Source organism: Oryctolagus cuniculus, chromosome 2, assembly GCF_051225735.1.
Source record: "Oryctolagus cuniculus isolate XC-2025 breed Fujian yellow rabbit chromosome 2, ASM5122573v1, whole genome shotgun sequence".
NCBI lineage: Eukaryota > Metazoa > Chordata > Mammalia > Lagomorpha > Leporidae > Oryctolagus > Oryctolagus cuniculus.
Window position 1 is genome coordinate 146,989,446 of NC_142868.1, and position 22,269 is coordinate 147,011,714.

General features: G+C 42.5%; 1 protein-coding gene across 3 annotated transcripts in view; it reads right to left on the bottom strand.

The window, feature by feature from the left end:
• The window catches only part of REL (REL proto-oncogene, NF-kB subunit), a 48,379-nt gene extending 35,401 nt beyond the window's left edge, over positions 1–12,978 (bottom strand). The window contains exons 1-2 of one of the 3 annotated variants that reach the window (XM_089327615.1): positions 12,840–12,978; positions 1,753–1,895 (exon numbers count right to left, since the gene is read on the bottom strand). In XM_089327615.1, coding sequence (XP_089183741.1) covers positions 1,753–1,845 — 93 coding nt within the window. In that variant the 5' untranslated portion in view covers positions 1,846–1,895; positions 12,840–12,978. Of the gene's footprint in view, positions 1–1,752; positions 1,896–10,308; positions 10,448–11,279; positions 11,591–12,839 lie in introns of those variants that run through there. The other 2 variants (XM_002709695.6, XM_089327616.1) reach the window with 2 other exon arrangements.
• Positions 12,979–22,269: the final 9,291 nt, after the last annotated feature.

Here is a 22,269-nt window from a genome sequence, read left to right on the forward strand (position 1 = left end):
GCCTGGAGCCTCTTCTTGATCTCTCAGGAACGTGGATTCAGGGGCTAAAGCACTTGGGCCAACTTCTGCTGGTTTTCCAGGCACATTAGCAGGGAGCTGGATCAGAAGGGTAGCAGCTAGGACTTGTACTGGCGTCCATATGGGATACTGGCATCATAAATGGAAGCTTAACCTGCTACACCACAGCATCAACTCCCAGCAATTCCCTTTAAATTCAGTAGAATTTTTGAAAAAATTTATTTATAAAATAGAGAATTAAAATTTGTTGATGGAAGATAAAGTAATACTGTTTGGTGCCAGCAGTGTGGCGCAGTGGATTATCTGCAACACTAACACCCCATGAGCGCCAGTTCTAGTCCTGGATTCTCCACTTCCAATTCAACTCCCTGCTAATTCAGTAGAAAATGGCTCAAGTACTTGGGACCCTGAACCCATGTGAGAGACTAGGAGGAGTTCCAGGCTCCTGGCTTCAGTTTTGGCCAGCTCTGGCTATTGTAGCCATTTGAGAAGTGAACCAGCAGATGAAGATCTTTCTCTTGCTGTTGCTCCTCTCTCTCTAACTCTGACTTCCAAATAAATAAATAAACCTATACAAAAAAAAAAAAAAAAAAAAAAAAAAAAGTAGGCACTGTGGCCTACTGAGCCTCCGCCTGCAGTGTCGGTACCCCATACAGTTCATGTCCTGGCTGCTCCTCTTCCAATCCAGCTCCCTGATATGGTCTGGGAAAACAGTAGAAGATGCCAAAGTGCTTGGCCCCTGCAACCATGTGGGAGACCTGGAAGAAGCTCTTAACTCCTGGCTTCAGATTGACCCAGCTCTGGCTGTTGTAGCCATTTGGGGTGTGAACCAGCAGATGGAATATCTTTCTCTCTGTCTCTCCCTCTGTCTGTAACTCTGCCTCTCCAATAAATAAATAAAATCTTTGAAAGAAAAAAAAAAAAGTGGGCCAGCACCGTGGCTCACTTGGCTAATCCTCCGCCTGCGGCGCCAGCACCATGGGTTCCAGTCCCGGTAGGGGCAGCGGGTACTAGTCCCGGTTGCTCCTCTTCCAGTCCAGCCCTCTGCTGTGGCCCGGGAGGGCAGCGGAGGATGGCCCAAGTGCTTGGGTCCCTGCACCTGGCTCCTGGCTTTGGATCAGCGGCAGCGCCGGCCGTAGCAGCCATTAGGGGAGTGAACCAACAGAAGGAAGACCTTTCTCTCTGTCTCTCTCTCAGTCTATAACTCTACCTGTCAAAAAAAAAAAAAAAAAAAAAAGTGATACTATTTCAAATCAGCCAATGACCCAGAATATCAGAGACAGGCAACAAAAGTAAGGAAAAACAAGGGGAAAAATTTTTTTTCATAGCCACTACAGTAGCCAAGTGATTGCAGGAAAAATTCTGGTTGATCTCTCAAATCCAAATCTAATCTACAGAATAACCTCAGCTGCCCCTGTAAGGAAAGAATGCTTCTTCCTTGTTAGTTTTGTGTTCCATGACAGGGAACATGATTCAAAAGCTGCCAAGGTAAACACTGTGACTCACTCTATTTAGTACACAAAAATCTATCTACAGTGCGGAAGATGCTGTATCTTATTTATGTTATGTCCCTAGACATCAATCTAATACAGATGAATTAAAAAGAACAAGGAAAGAAGAAAAAGAAAAGATTTATGGAGATAACTGTGAAGAAACTGAGGACTTAATATAATTGCTATAGCTAAACTATGAAGCAACTAAGAGTGAGACAGACACAAGAGAAGGGTCTATTACCTGGATAGATGGGTATGTTCGGTTGTTGTCTGTGCTGTGCTCCCCTGGAATGCTGCCTGCTGATCGTCCTTCACATTTGTATCTGAAACGCATTCCCCTCTGTCTGGGTTGCTCAATTATCTCTATATAGGGGTTATATCCACCTAGAAATTAAGAAAACCAGGGGCAAGGGGGTTAACATTAATAGATTTTAATGCCCTTTTTTTTTTTTTTTTTTTAGCAGCAGAGTAAAATAGAGATTTTCCTTTCAACATTAAATAACAATGTTGAAAAGACTGGGTGGGAAAAACATATTTTTTCCCAAATTGAGCTTCTATGTAAGGTTAACACAAGACATTCAAATCACATAAATTGGTCACATAATTATTGCTTACCATCTTGAGCTGTTGCCAATAAGTTCTGAAATAACCACTTCAGAGATATCTACTTCCTAAATGAGACCAAGCAGAAGGGTTTTCCCCAAAATCCCCCAAGAAGGGTGAAGATAGTTTTCAGAAGTAAAATATTACACTCTAAAAGTGAGTATGTATATTTAATTGCTTGCCTTTATATTAAGACACTTAATCATTGATGAAAAAGACCACTCATTAAAAATGGATTTAAGTCCTTGTCCACTGGAACATTTAAAGACTTGTACGTAAGCATATCAAGGGGCTGGCACGCGTAGCAGGTGAGGCTGCCACCTGCAGTGCCAGCATCCTATATGGGCACCGGTTTGAGATCCAGATGCTCCACTTCTGATCCAGCTCTCTGCTGTGGCCTGGGAAAGCAGTGGAGGATGGCCCAAATCCTTGGACCCCTGCACCCATGTGGGAGACCCGGAGGAGGTGCCTGACTTCGGACCAGCCGTTGCAGCCACCTAGGGGAGTGAACGAACGAATAGAAGACCTCTCTCTCTCTCTCTCGCTCTCGCTCTCGCTTTCTCTGCCTCTTCGTTACTTTGCCTTTCAAATAAATAAATATCTTTAAAAAAAAACCCCGCAAAAACAAAACATTTACACCTCTACCCTCTTCTAAATCATGCAAACAAAAGTTCAACAAAGACACTCAACCGTGCTGACAAGTAGAGAGTTAACAATGTGTTTTATTTCTGGTGTGAGGATTTCCTTATTTTGTTTTTAAAAAAGTCGCCTTAAATCAGTTAGGATTCCTAAATTCTCACAATAATTTATCCATTTCACTAAGGTTTAACCTGTTAGAATGCAAGCAATCTTCAGAAACAGCAGCAGTGTGGACCTTATTAGTGTACTATGGGGAATTCTACCCAGCTACCTCTTAACACTAAGATCCTGGAAATATTAAATCACCTCTCCTGTAAAATGGGGAAGATAATAATAATAGCACCTTCTTTATGGGTTTATTACGAAGATTACAGATTACATGTTTTAAATTCTTACCAAGTGTTACACACATAACAGATATTTGATAAATAGTATTTCTTGTTATTTCAGATGCTTTCTTTAAACAGTGAATAAATGTACATCATGTATCACCACTGCTATTTTAAAGGGCCGTACAGAACAACGAGGCAAACACACATTTTAGACTACGGGGGGACAAAAGCACTAACAAAATTCAGCATAAAATGATAATAAAAGCAAGAGTAAAGAATGCCTAACTAAGTCACAAGAAAAAACAAGTAAGAGGAGAGATAAAGACAAAGAAGGAAAGATAGGCATTCTAGAGAAAGGAAACAGTGTGTCCACAAAATGAAGGCTTATTTAAGAATCACCAGTGGAAATGGAGTGCACTTTTCCACTCTCAGAAAGGGAACCAAGGGACCAGTGAGGTGGTACGGCATGTTAAGCCACTGCCTGCAATGTCAGCATCTCATATGGGCATGGAGGTTCGAGTCCCAGCTCTTCCACCTCCAATACATTTCCCTGTTAATGCACCTGAGAAAGCAGTGGAAGATGGCCCAAGTGTTTGGCCCCCACCACCTATGTGGGGGATTCAGACTGAGTCCTGGCTCCTGGATTTCACCTGTCCCAGTCCCAGCCATTGCAACCATTTGGGAAGTAAACCAAAGAATGGAAGCTCTCTAACTCTGCCTTTCAAATCAATCATTAAAAAGGGGGGTAGAAGGGAGAGAAAGAATCAAAAGTCAGAGCACACTAAGCAACACAGGTTTTATTTTACATGGGACAGGGAATCAATGAATGCTATTATGCATGAGAATTTTATGAACAGATTGGCATTTTAGAGTAAGAATTACAGAGGCACAGAACTATAAAGAAAAAGCAAAGTTATCAGCTTAGAGACTACTAGAGTAGTAGTGCTCCTTACCCTCAAGGAATATGTTTCAAGACTCCCAGCAGATGGCTGAAAATACATATTGTACCCAATCCTATATATACCATGTTATTTCCTATCCACACATACCTGTGATAATTTGTGAATTCAGTGCAAGGAGATTAATAACACTTATAATTAAGTAGAATAATTATAACAATATGGTGTAATAAGTTATTTAAAACTTATCTCAGAATTTTCCACTTAACATGTTCAAACCACAGTAAAGCAAGGATAACAAACTGTGGAAACTGAACCATGGGTAAAGTGACAACTGTAAAGGGACCAATGATGGTTTGAGTTATGGCAGTGATAATAGGGACAAGTATTATTTAAAAGATAAAACTGATAGTACTTGGTACCTGAACATTGGATTAAGAGAAATTAAAGAGAAATTGATGGGTCCATGGTCTCTACCTGGATTACTGAAGAAAATATTAATGTTATCTTTAATTTTATTCTATCTGGTCCATATTCCTTATATTTGAATCTGCTAACTATCTGCTTATTCAAAAGGCAAAGAGCCAGAAAAAAACATTTTTGGTTAAGATTTATTTGAAAAAGTTGCAGAGACACAGATAAATACACACACAGATATCGCTTCTCAGCCTTTTGGTGAAGATCAAGTGTGGGGAGAGAGAAAGCGAGAGCGAGAAGGGGAGAGGGAGAGGGGAAGAATTTCTTCCATCCACTGGTTCACTCCCCAAGTGTCTGCATCAGCCAGGACTGGGTCTGGGCCAGGCTGAAACCAGGAGCTTCATCCGGTCTCCCACATGGGTGCAGGGACCCAGGGACTTGGCCTTTTTTCCGCTACTTTCCCAGGCACATCAGCAGGAAGCTGAGTTGGAAGTGGAGCAACTGGGACTTAAACCAGCACCCATATGAGATGCTGGAATTGCAGCTGGCGGCTTAACCCACTACACCACAATGCTGGCCCTAAGAAACTGACTTTTGACCCAATCAAATCTGATACTTATTTCTTTTTTTTTTGTTTGTTTTTTTGTTTTTTTGTTTTTTGTTTTTTGACAGGCAGAGTGGACAGTGAGAGAGAGACAGAGAGAGAAAGGTCTTCCTTTGCCGTTGGTTCACCCTCCAATGGCCGCCGCACCGCGCTGATCCGATGGCAGGAGCCAGGATCCAGGTGCTTTTCCTGGTCTCCCATGGGGTGCAGGGCCCAAGCACCTGGGCCATCCTCCACTGCACTCCCTGGCCATAGCAGAGAGCTGGCCTGGAAGAGGGGCAACCGGGACAGAATCCGGCGCCCCGACCGGGACTAGAACCCGGTGTGCCGGCGCCGCAAGGTGGAGGATTAGCCTAGTGAGCCACGGCGCCGGCCTGATACTTATTTCAATGTTACTGAAAAATATAAGGCATATAGATAAATATTTCACAATTTTATATGCATATTCTTATATATTTCAAATTTTGCTTTCAAAAATTTTTTAAAGATTTATTTATTTGAAAGGCAGAGGGAGAGAGGTCTTCCATCTGCTGGTTCAATCCCCAAATGGCTGCAATGGCCAGAGCTGGGCTGATCTGAAGCCAGGAACCAGAATCCTTCTCCAGGTCTCTCGTGGGGTGCAGGGGCCCAAGGACTTGAGCCACCTTCCACTGCTTTCCCAGGCCATAGCAGAGAGCTGGGATGCTGGCACTGCAGGTGGTGGTTTTGTCCACTACGCCACAATGCCGGCCCCTCAAATATTTCTTATTCATATTTATTCTTGCAGGAATATTTAATACAAAGTACATTTTCCTCTCAATAGGTCCAAAATCAACAGCATTTTTAAAGTGACATTGTAAGTAATTTGTGTGGTTGAGTTAAAGGTCAAATAAATCCCTGCCCACTACATATTTAAAGGTGTCTTGATGGGAAACTGATATAAGAATGACATCATAAATGGTAAGTGGTTAATTTTTTTGGAGGGGAGAGTGTAAATGAAAATGCGAGGCTCACTTTGAGTACCCAAAGTGAGCATTTAAAAGATTTCATTGGTTACATGAACTTCTTTAAACCAGACAATATGAATGCAAAAGTCTACAAAGAAAAGGAAAACAGTTAAAGATTTTAAAATAGTGAAAATGATATAAATATTAAGTATCATATAAAGTACTTGAAAATCCTTGAAGTTTATGTTTCCTATTACAGAACTTCTTAATTGGTAGAGTCTCATTAACAACCAAGTAATAGAATTTATTATAATATCCTACATACCCTTAGCTGGAAATAATCTCCTCCTCCTACAAACTACCACACGTATTTTGTTCATAGCAATTATTCCAAAGAACTATTTTAGGGAAGGCTTGTTTTATTTGTTCTTGAAATAAAGCTACTTTGTTTTATTCCCTCAAACTACCTGAAGGCAGAAATTTTCTTACTCATTAGTGCCTTTTACACAGAGGACATTCAGTAAATATTTGTTGAGTGAACTGAAAAATCTAAAGTTTCTGTGTTGTACTAGTTATTCAAACATTAAAGAACTGTTTTAGTGATTAGATTTTCTTTTAGGTTCCGCTGCTATGAAAAAAATACTGCTTTGTAGCTACTACAATTGCTACACTTTTATAATTTGCTCATACCATTCATATTCTGATTTCTTTATCTGTAATTATTTAAAAAGAACTACCCAGCTATAAATCACAAAATGTACAATGCACCAGTATCTCTTTCCTCAGTGCTCTATTTTTCAGAGCCATTCTTTTTGAAGATAAAAAAATACTAAAATTTAGCCATCTGTGGAGCTGAAGAAGGTAAATAAAAACTGTAGAACTGGAAGGAAAATGAGTACTGATAAGACAACTACAAATCACCAGTTTTGAAAAGCACTGAAATGTCCTCAAGATCAGTTCTAAACAAGTTGACTACTGCTTTTCTCTTTGACCAATATGATGTGGAGTTGGAATTGACCCTTACCTTTTGCACAGCATTATAAAATGCTAATACAAATCACAATAACATCTGAAATACAACCCAACTGTTTGCAAATATATTTATGTTTTTATTTGTACTTAGGTTAAAAAGTCCTATAACAAAACAATGCCTATTTTAATACTTAAGAATTACATTAAAATAAAAAGTTTAAAATGGATTATCAGTTGTCAGAAATACACATTAACTAAAATCTTATCGCTAAAATTAGGAAATAATAATAAGTGCACTGGAAATTTTTTAATTACAAATAGTAATTATACAATTTTGAAGCACTTTTATATACATTTCTCATTTGGTACCCTTAATCTTCATAAAAACTGAACAAGAATTATTATCCTATTTTACAGTTCAAAATTATATGAAGTTATAAGAAAATGCAATTATGAACATCAGCCAGTTGAGGGCTAGGATCTCAGGATGCCAAATTTAGAAAACAACCAGCATCAAGGCAGCTGGGGGATATAGTCACAATTACTGATAGAACAAATAACGTGCAATCTAAGATATACGCAAACTAATTTACGAAGATAATGGATGGATTTTGGTACAGACAACGAAATCCCCAGGAAAAGTTCACTCTGGGGTGTCTATCAGAACCACCTAGGTAACTTTTCCAAAATATCTGTGCCCTGACTTTGTCTGAAATCTGAAAAGAAACAGAAATCTTGAAGAGTAAATCGCAGACATATTTCTGAAAAAGACTTGCAACCAATTCTACGACATTCTGGATTAAGATCCATGGCCTTAAAACATCAAACAGTGGAATGAATGATGCATATATCTAGAGAAGCAATCCAAAAATTGAGGACTGGGTCATGGGTAAGCTGTATGGACTGGGTCATGGATAAAATAGGAAAAGCAATTCTGGCTACTTGCAACCCCTTTTTCTTGCCCACTCAAAAAAGCTTCTTTAACTACAAGCAAGCAAGACAGATGTGATTATAGGGAAAGACTTCAACTACTGTAATTTACTTAAAAAAAAGTCACTTGCAAAATAAATGTTTTAATAATAATCAATATATACTTCTTGCAATACAGCATACAAATAATTGTTAGGTCAGTGTGCCAACACCCCAGTTGAGAGATGTCCTAGACAAGACTGCCTCAGACCCAAAGGAGCAAAAAGGGATAACAATAAATACTTTTCTAAAGATCACCTATATTCACTAGGAAAAGAAAATAAAATTTCTTCTGTTTTACTCAAGTGGGTTTATATAGGGTTAAAGGTGAGATCTGTTCCAATATAAAGCTGACTTTCAACTGGACCTGAAAAACCTAAGAAAGGGAATTTTCTGATACATCTATGACAACAAAGTAAATAAAAGATGTAAAAGATTTTGGCAATAGACCACGGGGGAAATCAAGTCTTGAAAAACCTTTCTACCTATCAGTGATAACTAGAGAAATATCTTAAAATATGAATTTCAGATAAACAATTTTTTGTGTAAGTGTATTCTATGTAATATTCAGTCATGTGTCTACAAAATGCAGAGAATGAAGGTGACAGAAAGTTGGAAAGAAATTCTGTGTCCCTTAAACTATTTGAAAAAAGATACTACACACCTCAGATGTTCCTAATTATGATTCATTATCTGAACCCCTTCTTAGTCATTTCATTCGTTCATTCCCTTTATGTCTATCATCTAACACCTTTTATGCCACTGCTATCTCTATACTTTTTCGTGTGTTGCATTTCTGAAACATCTGTGGGCTTTTACTTGAAAAAAAAAAAAAGAAGTCATTTGCTTTAACTACCCATTCCTAACTTCCAGCTTCATTATTAAAGATCATGTTGCTTCATGCTCACATCTATTTTTTCCCATTAACACTACAAAGAATTGTTAAGTAGTGAGGTTTACATAGACAATTGCTTCATGTACTACCTATTGCATGACATAGCAGAACCATATGCTAAAGAAAAATGTGAATAAATTATATAAATGTTAAAACATTTACTAGAGATAGTATTATCAGTAAACAAAGCCATGTTTACTAGAACAATGAGAGACTTCAAAATCAGACATAAAATACTTCATTTTACTTATATTAAAAATATATGAATACTTGCTACCTAATTAGGTATACCTTAGACAGGTCTGGGAACATTTTTCTTCACTATGCCTATTCAACTTAATTGTGTCAAAAGACTGGAATCACGGTGTGCTAATTTTTAAAAAGAGAATGAAAAAGTTTAATAGAATCCAAACTGTGAAATCTAAAACAATGAATCCGATGATTTACCTGAACAAACTTTAGAACCATGTATAAAGTTCTAGCTACTGCTGGCACTTATTAATTCTGCTTATGAGATTATGATCTGTGTTCCTTTTACATTAAAGACATCACCTACTCAATCGCACATACCTATTTACATATGACATCCGGTGAGAAATGAAGAAATGGTCTCACATGCTTGGTAATCAATAAAAATATTTTTTGAGGTTTTAATACCTTACTACAAACACAATCTAAATTAGACTATGATACACAATTTTTTTTCTGTTTGTTAAACTGCTTCAAAACAGGACAGGAATATTTAGTCAATCTTTTTCTCCAAGTTCTTTCTATCTAAGTAAAATACACCCAGACTCCTTTAACATTTGTTCTGCCTAGTGGTTTCAAACTAATTTAAATAACTTGTTATGTTTTAAAAGAGTTCCACTTTAATGTACCTCCAGAAAGACCAAAAAACAAACACCAAAAGGTATGACCTACAACTTGCAAACTTTTAAAGCTTTCCATTTAATTTTTCCCTTCAATTTAAAGAATCCTTAGTCCTCACAACAGCACACAATACAAAATTATTAAAAAGTTAGAAGGTATCACATTTTAAAATCATGCAAATCTTAACAATACTCTAAAGAATGTTTTTTTTTCTGTCTTTTGGAAAAACTCATAAATATTACATTCATGCAATAGCTTAATGAAGTGTGCTCAAATAGCCAGCCCCCCCTTTTTTTTTCACTTAAAACGCTCAGAATTCTTTACTACTTTCAAATAAAATCTTTCTGATAACCAATAAACTAAACAAACAGCTGTAGTTATCTGTATACTTTTAAACTAAGTGTGCTTTGAATGTATGAATTTATAAGATTACCTGAAAGTGTGGGGTCACCTAAGTGGGTAAAGGGAAAGTTGAAATATTTTAAACTCCACTTGAATTCTCACATGAAAACCACAAACTGAAATCAAATGTCATGTGAAACACCCCAATTTCCTTTTCAGCCTACAGCCATCGCAATGGCACTGCAGGGCTAGGCCCTTTAAAGAGGCTCCTTACGCTTGCTACTTCCTCTTCTCGACTCGAGGCCGGCCGGCTACCGAGGGTCACTCACCTGGGCCGGCTGGGGGACCGCGGGCCGAGCGCCAACAAGCCCTCCCTTTCGGCCTCCGGGCCTCTGCTCACGCTGCTCCCGGTACCTGCAAACGGCCCCTGGGCAGCCGCGGCCACCGGACTCAGCCGCCCTGGGTTCCCGGCAGCCCTGCTCCGCGGCTGCAGACGAGCCTGCCCCCAGCAGCCCTGCAAAGCCGCTTCTCGTAATAAACGCGTCTCACCGCCCCAAAGCGAGAGACCCAGGCATTTACGGACGGCCAACAAGCACATTAAACAAGCTGGTTGTTTTCACGAACACCCATTATGTTAAAGCACAGATATTAAAAAAAAAAAAAATCCTCGTTCCCTCTCTCATTTCCAACAAGGCGGTGGCGGGGAACTCAATGTCTCGGCTCGGTAACCTCGCAAAGTACGTGCGCCCGATTTCCCGGGGAAAATGCCCGACTTGGAGGACCAAACTTTCCGCTGGCGCCCGGCGAACCCGCCAGCGGCCACCTGTACAGCCGCGCCGCGCTCGGCCGACGGTCAGCGCGAGAGCGACCGCCGCTCGGCGCCCGACGGGACGAGGGCGCACGGCAGGCAGGAGCTCGCCCGAGGTCCCACGCTTCCTCATTCTCGTCCTAGACCCCAAGCCCACCATTTCGATACCAAGCAAGGCTCAAGGACGCGCACTCTTGGGCCCCCTCCGATCCGGACGGAGGCTTTCCTCACCCTGGCATCCCGGCGTGGGGAATTTCTCAGGTTTCCGGTTATGAAACTGGAATCCAATTACAGAGTCTGGCTTTGATTGCGCACGCAAACCCTGAGGCAGGTAACTTTTTCAAAGCCTGACAATTTGCCAGACGAGGCGATCTTTTAAGACGGAATCTGCCCCGATCCCCCCGACCCTCAGGGCAGCACGACCCCTACCCCCATCCCCCAAAAGAGCCCCCTTCGCTCCGGCCCTCGGCACCCAGCGCCGGGAACACTCACCTGAGGCCATGGCTCCGCTCATCGCGCCGCCCGCACACAGGCAGCTCCCAGCGTCCCGGCCCGAGGCGGCCGCAGACAGTCGGCCCGCCAGTCAGTCAGTCAGTCAGGAGGCCGCGGGACCTCTGCCGGCTGGACCCCAGTCCCCCGGACCACCCCCCGAGGCCTCCTCCTCCTTCCCGCCCTCCTCTGGGTTTGCGGCTCACACCTTCCCACCCCCTGAGTTCTCGCGCTGCGGGTCACCAGCGTCGCCCTTCCCGGGTGCCGGAGCCAGGGCCAAGGGGGCGGAGCGGGACGAGAGCCCAGCGCCGGCCGGGCCAGGAGGCGGGCAGCCAGGCGGGAGGGGGATTTCCCGCGGCTGACGTAGGCCCCCACGCCGCCGCCTTCCCCTGGGGGCGTGGGGCGGGGCGTTCTCGCGGCCGCGCGCGTGGCCGCCCTCGGCGGTCTCCGCCCCGCCCCGCGCGCGTTCCCGCCCCCGCCGCTGCGCTGAGGGCCTGGCAGCTGGGCGGCCGGCACGGGAACCCGGGATACTCGGGAGCGCCAGGGATCGCCCGGAGCCCGGAGCGTGAGAAGGCGGGCAGCTCCTGAGAAAGCCCCCTCCTCCAGGTTGTTCTTCCGAGCGAGTCTTAAAGTTCAGGAGCGGGTGGGAGGGCGCGCTGACGTGAAGAGGGCCGGCCGCCCGGGAGCGCGTGGGGGCGGGCCGCGCGGCGGAGTGGGCCCGGCCTCCCGGGGTTTTCGATGGGTGGTTCCCCCTCTTCCCGATTTCGCACATGCAAATCTCCGCCCCCGCGCCGGCGCGCGTCGTGGCCGCTCCGGAGGTGCGGAAGCGGCCGTCGCCTGCGTGCGCTTCGGATTCGTGTATTTGCATACGGGGACCCCCGCAATCTGATTTTTTACCTCTTTCTATCTAAATTTCTAGGGCTCGGTTAATTTCATGTCTTTGTGCCTGCCAGAACCTTTAACACCGAGAGGTCCGCGCGGCGAGTTCGTGGCCTCCCGGTGACGGACTGGGCTCGGGTTGAGGGAGGTGGCCACTCTGGCTTGGGCGTTGACAGCCACGGGGGGGAGTGGAACGAACAGTTCGTGCCTTCGAGAACCCGGTGTGATTTTGTTCCCATCATTTGCCAAGCACCTGCTGTGTGTCAGATGGCTTGTTCACCACATGTGTAGTGTATTATTATTACCCTTAGTTTCATGGGGTAAAGGGGTTCAGGGAAGGGGAAGCACAGGAACTTCTCTGTGCTTAAGAATCCTGCAAAAGGAAAGCAGGCTTAAACCCGAAGTTGTGCTACTCCGAAGCTCCACCCCCTTTTCCCTGCTGAAAAGATGCAGGGAAAGTGCCAGAAACTCGAGGACCCCGCTGTGGGTATAGTTAAAATCCTCCAACCCCAAAACATCCTCTCCACAAAATGTGCAAAGTACAGAAAGAATGAAACGGTTGTTTTCTTGGATAAGCATTAAAGCATACCCTGATATGCCTGTCACCGGCAGTGCACTGAAGATGGCAGAGCCGGAAAACTTCTCCCTTTTCATCTAACCAGACCTGTAGAATCCATTACCTACCTGTTAGTTGTCTTTCCTCAAAGGAGAAATCCTAGGAAGCCAAGGCTTAAACTCCCAAAGATAGGTAGATGGCGACCCATCCTCTTCGATTTTCACATTTCCGAAAGAGGCTGGCAAACTCAGGTGGGAGATGAGAATGAAGCTGCTGGCCCAGACCTGAGTTTTGAGGCTGTTTAGGGAATGAACCAATGGTTCCCTCTGCCTCTGCCTTCTCCTCCCCCTCAAACAAACAAAAATCAGCTGGCAGGGGATTTATTTAGCTTTTCAAAAAGGTGTGCATGATACATTTCAAAGGCAAAGCATTCACAATTTCAGTTTTTCTGAAGGAATTGCTAAATGGGAGCAAGTAGTATTTTTTGTGGTTTTTAGCACCAGGGATTTTTTTTTAATGTTTATTTATTTACTTTCATCTACTTGGAAGGCAGAGCAACAAAAACAGATTTTTCATTCACTGGCTCACTTCCCAAATGCCTCAAACAGCCAAGGCTGGGCCATGTGGAAGCCAGGAGCCCAGACCAACATTTTTGGGTTGCAGGGACCCCCAAGCACTTGGGCCAGTATCTGCAGCCCCCCAGGATGTCTTTCAAACCAATTTTTTCTTTTTTTTTTTTCTTTTTTTTTTTTGACAGGCAGAGTGGACAGTGAGAGAGAGAGACAGAGAGAAAGGTCCTCCTTTTGCCGTTGGTTCACCCTCCAATGGCCGCCGCGGCCGGCACGCTGCAGCCGGCGCACCGCGCTGATCCGATGGCAGGAGCCAGGAGCCAGGTGCTTCTCCTGGTCTCCCATGGGGTGCAGGGCCCAAGCACCTGGGCCATCCTCCACTGCACTCCCTGGCCACAGCAGAGAGCTGGCCTGGAAGAGGGGCAACCGGGACAGAATCTGGCGCCCTGACCGGGACTAGAACCCGGTGTGCCGGCGCCGCAAGGCGGAGGATTAGCCTAGTGAGCCGCGGCGCCGGCCTTTCAAACCAATTTTTAAAAATTATTTATTTATTTATTTGAGAGGAGAGGGAAAGGTCTTCCATCTGCTGGCTCACTCCCCAGATAACTGCAACAGCCATAGCTGGGCGGATCCAAAGCCCGGAAACAGGGGCTTCTTCCCAGGTCTCCCATGTGGGTGCAGGGGCCCAAGGACTTGGCCCATCTTCCACTGCTTTCCCAGGCCATTAGCAGAGAGCTGGTTTGGAAGAGGAACCACTGGGACATGAACTGGCACCAATATAGGATGCTGGTGCCCCAGGTGGAGGCTTAGCCTACTATACCACGGTGCCGGCCCCTCTAGAAGGCAATTAAAAATGTATGTGTAGGGGCCAGCATTGTGGTGTTGAGCTGCCACCTGCAGTGCTGGTATCCCGTATAGGCGTGGGTTCAAGTCCTGGCCGTTGCAGCCAACTGGGGAGTGAACCAGCGGATGGAAGACCTCTCCTTCTCTCTGTGTGTAACTCTTTCAAATAAATAAATGAAGCTTAAAAAGTATGTGTATATATTTAGTTGAAAGAGTCACAGAGAGGAAGAAACAATGATAATTTTTCTATTTGTCATGGTACTGACATTATAAAGAAGAACTTTTCTTGCCTTTTCCTATTTAAAAGTTTCATGGATTCTTATATTCATTGTATTATAACCTGTTACTGGCATCAAACCATTCCCATCTATGAAATCATAAGCTTCATCTTAGGAAATTTAGTGCAGCTACAGAATTTTGAACTAATTAATTTTATTTTTCATACATGTGCTTATTTAAATTAATACAATAGCATGTTTATATTTATTTTCAGGGCCGTTTTTTTCACATGACTCAGGGATTTATCTTGAAAATTCTTTTTCTGTAATGCTTCCACTACTTTTTGAATTAGTTGAAACTTTCCCCCAAAGATTTAGCCCATACCTGAAAAGCAAAATTACTTTATTCATGTGGGATAAACTTATTTAGGAAAAAGACAGCATGATGAATGAACTGCGAACAGTAGACATAGGTAGTGATTCTGATTTTTTTTAGGGAATCATGCAGGGAAAAAAAATGTATTACTCTATAGATGATAGGCAGCTAGTTGTTGGGGATTAAACAGGAGACTAGCATGTGGAATCTTCTCATGGGCTAAAGTCTTTGATACTTTCACTCAATTAAATAAATACCTGCTCTGTGCCAGCTGTTGTAGGTCAGCATGGGGACCGTCAGACCCGCAGGTGGTATAAGGCCCATGAAATCGTTTGGTATGGCCCTGCCAAGGCAACTGCAGGTGATACTTGAAATTCAATAAATCAGTAAATCTACAGCAGGCTACTTTTTTAAGGATTTATTTGTTTATTTGAAAGGCAGAGTTACAGAGAGGCAGAGAGAGAGAGCAGGTCTTCCATTGCAATGGCCAGAGCTGCGCCGATCTGAAGCCAGGAGCCAAGAGCTTCCTCCGGGTCTTCCACATTGGTGCAGGGGCCCAAGGACTTGGGCCATCTTCTGCTGCTTTCCCAGGCCACAGCAGAGAGCTGGATCGGAGGTGGAGCAGCTGGGTCTCAAACTGGCACCCATATGGTATGCTGGCTCTGCAGGCAGCAGCTTTACCTGCTGCACCACAGTGCCGGCCTCATTTATCACTTTCTTTTTTTAAAGATTTATTTTATTTATTTGAAAGAGTTACAGAGAGAGGAAGAAACAGAGAGGTCTTCCATTCTCTGGTTCACTCCCCAAATGGCTGCAACGGCCGGAGCTGCGCTGTCCAAAGCCAGGAGCCAGGAACCAGGAGCCTCCTCCAGGTCTCCCACGCTGGTGCAGGAGCCTAAGGACTTGGGCCATCTTCTACTGCTTTCCCAGGCCATAGCAGAGAGCTGGATGGGAAGTGGAGCAGCCGGGACCAGAACCGGCACCCATATGGGATGCCGGTGCCTCAGGCCAGGGTTTTAACCTTCTGCACCACAGTACCGGCCCCCACTTTTATCACTTTTTAAACATTTTCAGCTTTCTTGGCTATTCGTTTCCCCTTCCTACTCCCTCATTCTCCACTTAAAATGCCCTGTCATCTCTGCACACAAAAAAGTTGAGTTCAGTTTACATTGGGCCCTCTTCTCTGTATATTAGTTGTTACTGGATATAATCTGTTTTTACCTCTTTTAACTAATATCTGGCTTTGTTATTGACATGGATTACATTTATTTAAAAATAGAGGCTGGCGTTGTGGCTTAGTAGGTTAAACCACCACCTGCAATACCGGCATCTGATATGGGTGCCAGTTCAGGTCCCAGCTGCTCCCTTTCCAATCCCCTTCCCTGCTAATGCGCCTGGGAAAGCAAAGGAAGACGGCCCAAGTGGTTGGGCCCCTATGCCCATATAGAAGACCCAGAAGAAGCTCCTGGCTCCTGGCTTTGGCCTAGCCCAGTACTGGCCATTGTGGTCATTTGGGATGTGAAGCAGTAGACAGAAGATCTCTCTCTCCCTGTCTTTCTCTCTTTCTCTCTAACTCTGACTTCCAAATAAATCCTAAAAAATTTAAAAAGTAAATAAACCATTCTTTATAAATAGCCTGTCTTAGGTATTTCATTATACTAACAAAAAACCCTAATATACATCTATTCTAAGCCACAGAAAAGGATCACAAAATAATAAATTATATAAAAATTAAGTTCTCCTAGTGTGTAAATATTTGTGTACTTTATATATATTATGCCTCAACTTAAGAAATTTGGAAAGTTTTTTAAGAGGCGGACAGAGAAGCAGAGAGATACAGAGCACCCATCCTCTGGTTCACTCCCCAAAGGCTCATAATGGCTGGACTGGGATAGGCTGAAGCCAGGAATTGGGAACTCAATCCAGTTCTAGAAAGATTTTTTAATACCTTTCGCCACCAGGATCACACACCTGCACAACCTTAACTTGCGGCCCAGGTTAATACCTACCTTCCTGCCTGCCTCCTAACACATTTCTTTACTTGGTTCATTCCTACTATATATGAATCAGCTTCTTGTCACTATAACCAAATACCTGAGGCAGCCTGACTTTATAAAGGAAAGAGAAGTTTATTTGGCTCACGGTTCTGGAGTTTCACAGTCTAAGATCAAGCAGATTCCCTTGGTTTGGCCTCTAGTGATAGTGTTTCAAGGTGGCACAAAGACTCATGTGGCCAGACACTGGGAGAACATGTGTATATCTGTTCCTATGCAGGCTCTTACAGACACCAGGATTTAATCATAGGGGTGCCACTGTAACAACCCAATCCAATCCAATCCCTTCCCGAAGACCTCAACTCTGAACATCATAATTGGATTAAGTTTTCAGACTCTTAATGCCATTGACACAAGACTTTGGGGACTAAACTCCTGAGTTTGGGTGGAGAGGAGATGAATGTCCAGTCATAGCACCTACTCATACATGAAGACTCAGTTTACAGGAAACCTTTCAGATCGCCCAGGCTAGGTAGGCTTTTCCTCTTCTGTTCCAGCATGTTATCTTTGCCCTGCTTACCACCTTGATTTGCACTTGGCTGACCATGTGCCTGGCTTGCCTACTAAACTACTCAAATTGAAAGCAGAGATTCATTCCAGTGACTGCTATGTAGCAGATGCTCCGTATCAGTTGAATGAATTTTCCTGACGAGATCAATACCATTGTTCCTTAGGGCTGGTTGGGTTGTTGAATGGCCCACCCTATCCTTAGTGTCCAGTATATTGTACACCTTGAAACTGGATAGCTCCTCTAAGCCTGTGGGAGATTAAAACATTTGGTTTTATTCTAGAACTTTGTAACTACATTTGTTTAATGACAAGTATCTTTTTTATTGTTGTTCTTTTAGTAACAACAAAATGTCATATGGAGAAATCTCAATTTTTATCCCTCTTTTTCATATTTTTCTGGGATCATAGACCCAGAACACATCCATTTGCTAGTCACATTTGTTTGTTTCTTTGCTTCCTAAAGGACTTGTGACTCCTTTGTTGCTGTAAGGCATGTTCTTTAGTATCAAGAGCAGTCCTCTGCTTCTCAGATCACTGCCCACTGCTTTACAACATATATTTATAAGAGCTCCTTTACCAGCCTGAAGTGAAATTCATAGATGTAACTTACCTTACTTGTGTATTTGCAAAAAAAAAAATACTCTAACAGCAATATCAAGGAAAAATAGCACAGTGGAATGACTACAGTTTATAATAATATATTATATACTGCATGAAGAACTGGAAGAGAGAAGCACATAGGATCCAAACAAAGAAAAGGTAAGGAAATAGAAATACCAGCTGCCTGATTTGATCAGTCTACACTGAACACGTGTTGAAATATTGTTCTGTACCATACAATAATGTACAAATGTTACATGTTAATAATAAAAAGGGTGACTATGATGAAATCCTAGATAAACCTTGAGTTTAGTTAATAGTTACATGTTGATGTTGGTTTATTGGCTTTGACAAATGTTCCCCAGAAATGTAACATTGAAAGAAATTGAAACTTGGTGAGTGGTATATGAAAACTACACACAACCTTTGCAACTTTTCTGCAAATCTAAAGTCCCAAAATAAAATGTTTATGAAAAGATTGACTTCAATATGTAAATGCTCAGGTGTGACCTTGCTCAAAAACATGATGAAGTGTCAGTGTTTGTACAGAATCACTGCAGTGCAAATGCCACTTGATCCTCATATGTTGTCTTGGTAAGCTTCAGAGTTGTGATTTTCCTACTTTAAAACATTTTTTGAGTAAAAATATTCCTTTGATTTATATAGTACTTGCATTCCTTGGAAATGTGATATATATACACACACACACAGAGAGATATTTTGTGCTGATATATAAAAAGGAGTTGTGTTCTAGGCTTAAGCTAAGTTAATTTTGGTACAAAACATTTTGGAAATTAATGCATAGTCTTTCAATGAAATTTTTTGAAGGCACTCATACAAGGAAATAAGGTTAAGTTTTTGGATAATGGGAGAGTTAGAATGCTAGGTGGAGTCATTTGGTTTATCTTATAAGTAGGGGGCGAGTTCTTAATCACTGTGATGTAATGGAGACTGAGTTCAAGGAAAACAGGACTGGTAGCAGGTAGAGCCTCCACTAAGAGGTTATTGCAGTGAAACAGATATGAGCCTTGGGGCTGATGCTGTGGTGCAGTGGGTTAAAGCCCTGGCCTGAAGCGCCGGCATCCCATATGGGTGCTAGTTCTGGTCCCGGCTGCTCCTCTTCTTATCCAGCTCAAGTCTTTGAGCCCCTGCACCCATGTGGGTGACCTGGAAGAACTTCTTGTTCCTGGCTCCTGGCCTCGGATCAGCACAGCTCTGGCCATTGCAGCTATCTGGGAAGTGAACCAGCAGATGGAAGACCTATCTCTGTCTCTACCTCTCTCTGTGACTCTGTCTTTCAAATAAATAGATTAATCTTTAAAAAAATGTGTTGTTGTTTTATAAAAAAAAATGTGAGCCTCACTCAGACTGGGATCTTGAATGTTAAAATGAAGTGAACAGACAGAAGGAAAACAGATACAACAGAGAAGTTACAAGGCTAAGTGACCAGCTATTGTAGCAAACCAGGAATCAAAATCCCCAAGTTTTTAATATGAAAACCTGCTGATACAGCAGAAGTTGCTCTCAGGAAAATGGAAATATAAAGGGGGTCTTCCCAAAGTTCACAGTAAAGGCATATTATGATAAAACTTTGCATGGATTTCAAATTTTTTGGCACCAAAACTATCTTCTATTTTCCCGTGAACTTTTTGAGGGAACCTCATATGTGGGTTAGTTTCAAAAATTTATAAATCGTTTGGAGTGTGGCAACCGTGTTCTCTCTCCTACCCAACTTGAGTCCACATGCCACCATTTTTAAAAAGTAAACTTTAGGAGAAAGGGACAGTCCCTACAGTAAAAACTATAGCTCTGAGGAAAACTGCCCCACTCATCTTTTTGATGAGGAACTGAAACACAAGGTTAGTGAACACACAGAGAGATGTGAAATCTTAGCGCATGAGAACTCCAAAGTGAAGTCATAACATACTCATTCTTAAAAAGCTGCTCTGTTCTTAATCTTTAGTGTATAGGTCTTGAAGTATTATATGTTAGTCTTGTATGTATAGCACTGCTTGGAAATATGACACAGTATACTAACTTGGTTTCTTTTATCTTTACCAGTAGTAATAACTGATGTTTCACAAACATGAGCTCCAATAATTACTTTTTCAGATGTAGAATTAGCATTTTCCAGAACTGACAATAAGGTCATCATTACCTTGGAGTCATATGATGTCTCTGCTGTATCTTAGCAGATGACAGTTAAATTTTAAGGTCGCAAAGAACTCTGTAGGCCATTTAGCCCAACTCATTTTACAACAAGAGGCAACTGAGGTGTGAAGTTTTAAGTGCATTCATTCAACCAGTTACTGAGCTGGGGCTTGAAATCGCATCCTTAGTTTGATCTTTTCCCAGTGTATCACGTACTTCAAAACATGACCCAAGACATAAAGTAATATAAAATCTTCATTAGCTAACTAGTAGCCTCAATCTTACTAATAAAAATGCTAATATACAAAAAAAAAACAACGAAAGAAAAGAAGGACAAAAAAAAAAAAGAAAAAAATGCTAATATACAAACGCTTAACATTATTTCAGACTCTGCATCTTTTAAGCTTCTCATGCTCTTTTTCCAAAAGTTTTTATCTCAGCAATCAATAAATCAAAGGCATTCACTCTGTCTTATCCACCTTTTTTTCCCCTGGAGTGGTTAGGAATGTCTTGAGTATTTGAGATGCTCAGTAAACATCTAATGAAATATAAAGTATTACACATTAAATCATGCCAGTATTGATACCAGTGACAAATACATCACCACTGGGCATTAGATACCAAGGAGGCGGGCAGTGGGGGCGGGGGATGTGGAAGACACACAAGTCTCAACTCCTGCACAGTGGTAACTGCACCTATAAAGAGATATAACAGTGATTGTATTAAGACAAGCACCAAAATCATGGATTAATATCATGAAAGCAAGCTGGGCCAACCAGTTACCAAGTTCTTAAAGTAATATTCAAAGTCTTTAATATGTTGCTAAAATTTGTATTTAAAGTTTTTTAAAGATTTATTTATTTATTTGAAAGAATTACAGAGAGGGAGAGAGAGAAGGTTTTCCATCTGGTGATTCACTTCCCAAATATCTACAACTGTCAGGGTTGGGCCAGACTGACTTCATCCTGGTCTCCCACGTGGTACAGGGGCCTGAGCTCTTGGGCCAGCCTTTGCCACTTTCCCAGGTGCATTATCAGGGAGCTGAGCTGGAAGTGGAGCAGCAGCCAGGACTCAAACCAAAGCTTATATGGGATGTCAGGCACTGCAGGCAATGGCTTAACCTGCTGTGCCATAGTGCCAGCCCCTAAAATTTTTATTTTTAAATTCCCTAAAAATGCAGATAGAAAACATTAAAGATGGAGAAAAGAAAAATAATCACCCATAGTTCTACTTCACTGATAATAAATGTACCTATATGTATGCCCCAATGAGTGTATGTGTTCCCTTCCAGAGCTTTCTCATATTCAGGGTTTGTTTTATTTTATCTGCTATTACTTGATCATGGTAAAAAAAATTAAAACAGAGAAAATGGGAGTCAACCAAAATGACTTCACTCCTATCCCTGTGTAAAAAATGTCCAACAATTACGACTTGAGTATATTCTCATGGGACTTTTATTTCATGCTTTGTATGGTTATACTCGTGAGTACTAATTTAATTTTACTTTATATTCTTTACATTTTGCCACGTTGCTACAGACTTTACACTAAGCTCTGTAAGGAAGTTGGCTATAGGATAAATATCCTAAGAAACTGGGAATAATTCCAAGATTTGTAGGCCTAATTGTTTTTTTTTTTTTTTAATTTTATTTTTTATTTTTGACAGGCAGAGTGGACAGAGAGAGAGAGACAGAGAGAAAGGTCTTCCTTTGCTGTTGGTTCACCCTCCAATGGCCGCCGTGGCTGGTGCGCTGCGGCCGGCGCACCGCGCTGATGCTGATCCGAAGGCAGGAGCCAGGTGCTTCTCCTGGTCTCCCATGGGGTGCAGGGCCCAAGCACTTGGGCCATCCTCCACTGCACTCCCTGGCCCCAGCAGAGAGCTGGCCTGGAAGAGGGGCAACCGGGACAGAATCCGGCATCCCGACCGGGACTAGAACCTGATGTGCCAGCGCCGCAAGGTGGAAGATTAGCCTAGTGAGCCGCGGCGCCAGCTTCCACATTGCTTTTCTAAGTGGTTGTTAGTTAATGTGTATATAAATGAAAATGAAACTCAATACATGTTTGTTGAATTAGTCAACTGCATGCCAAGCACTGTGCAAAGCACTAGGAATAAGAGGAGAAATTGTGTTCCAGCATCAGGCACCTTATGATCTAGCAGGGACATAGACCTGCCATTCCCACATAAGACAATTAACGCTGAAACAAGAGGGACAGAATGCAGTGGAGTGTGCGGTCTCC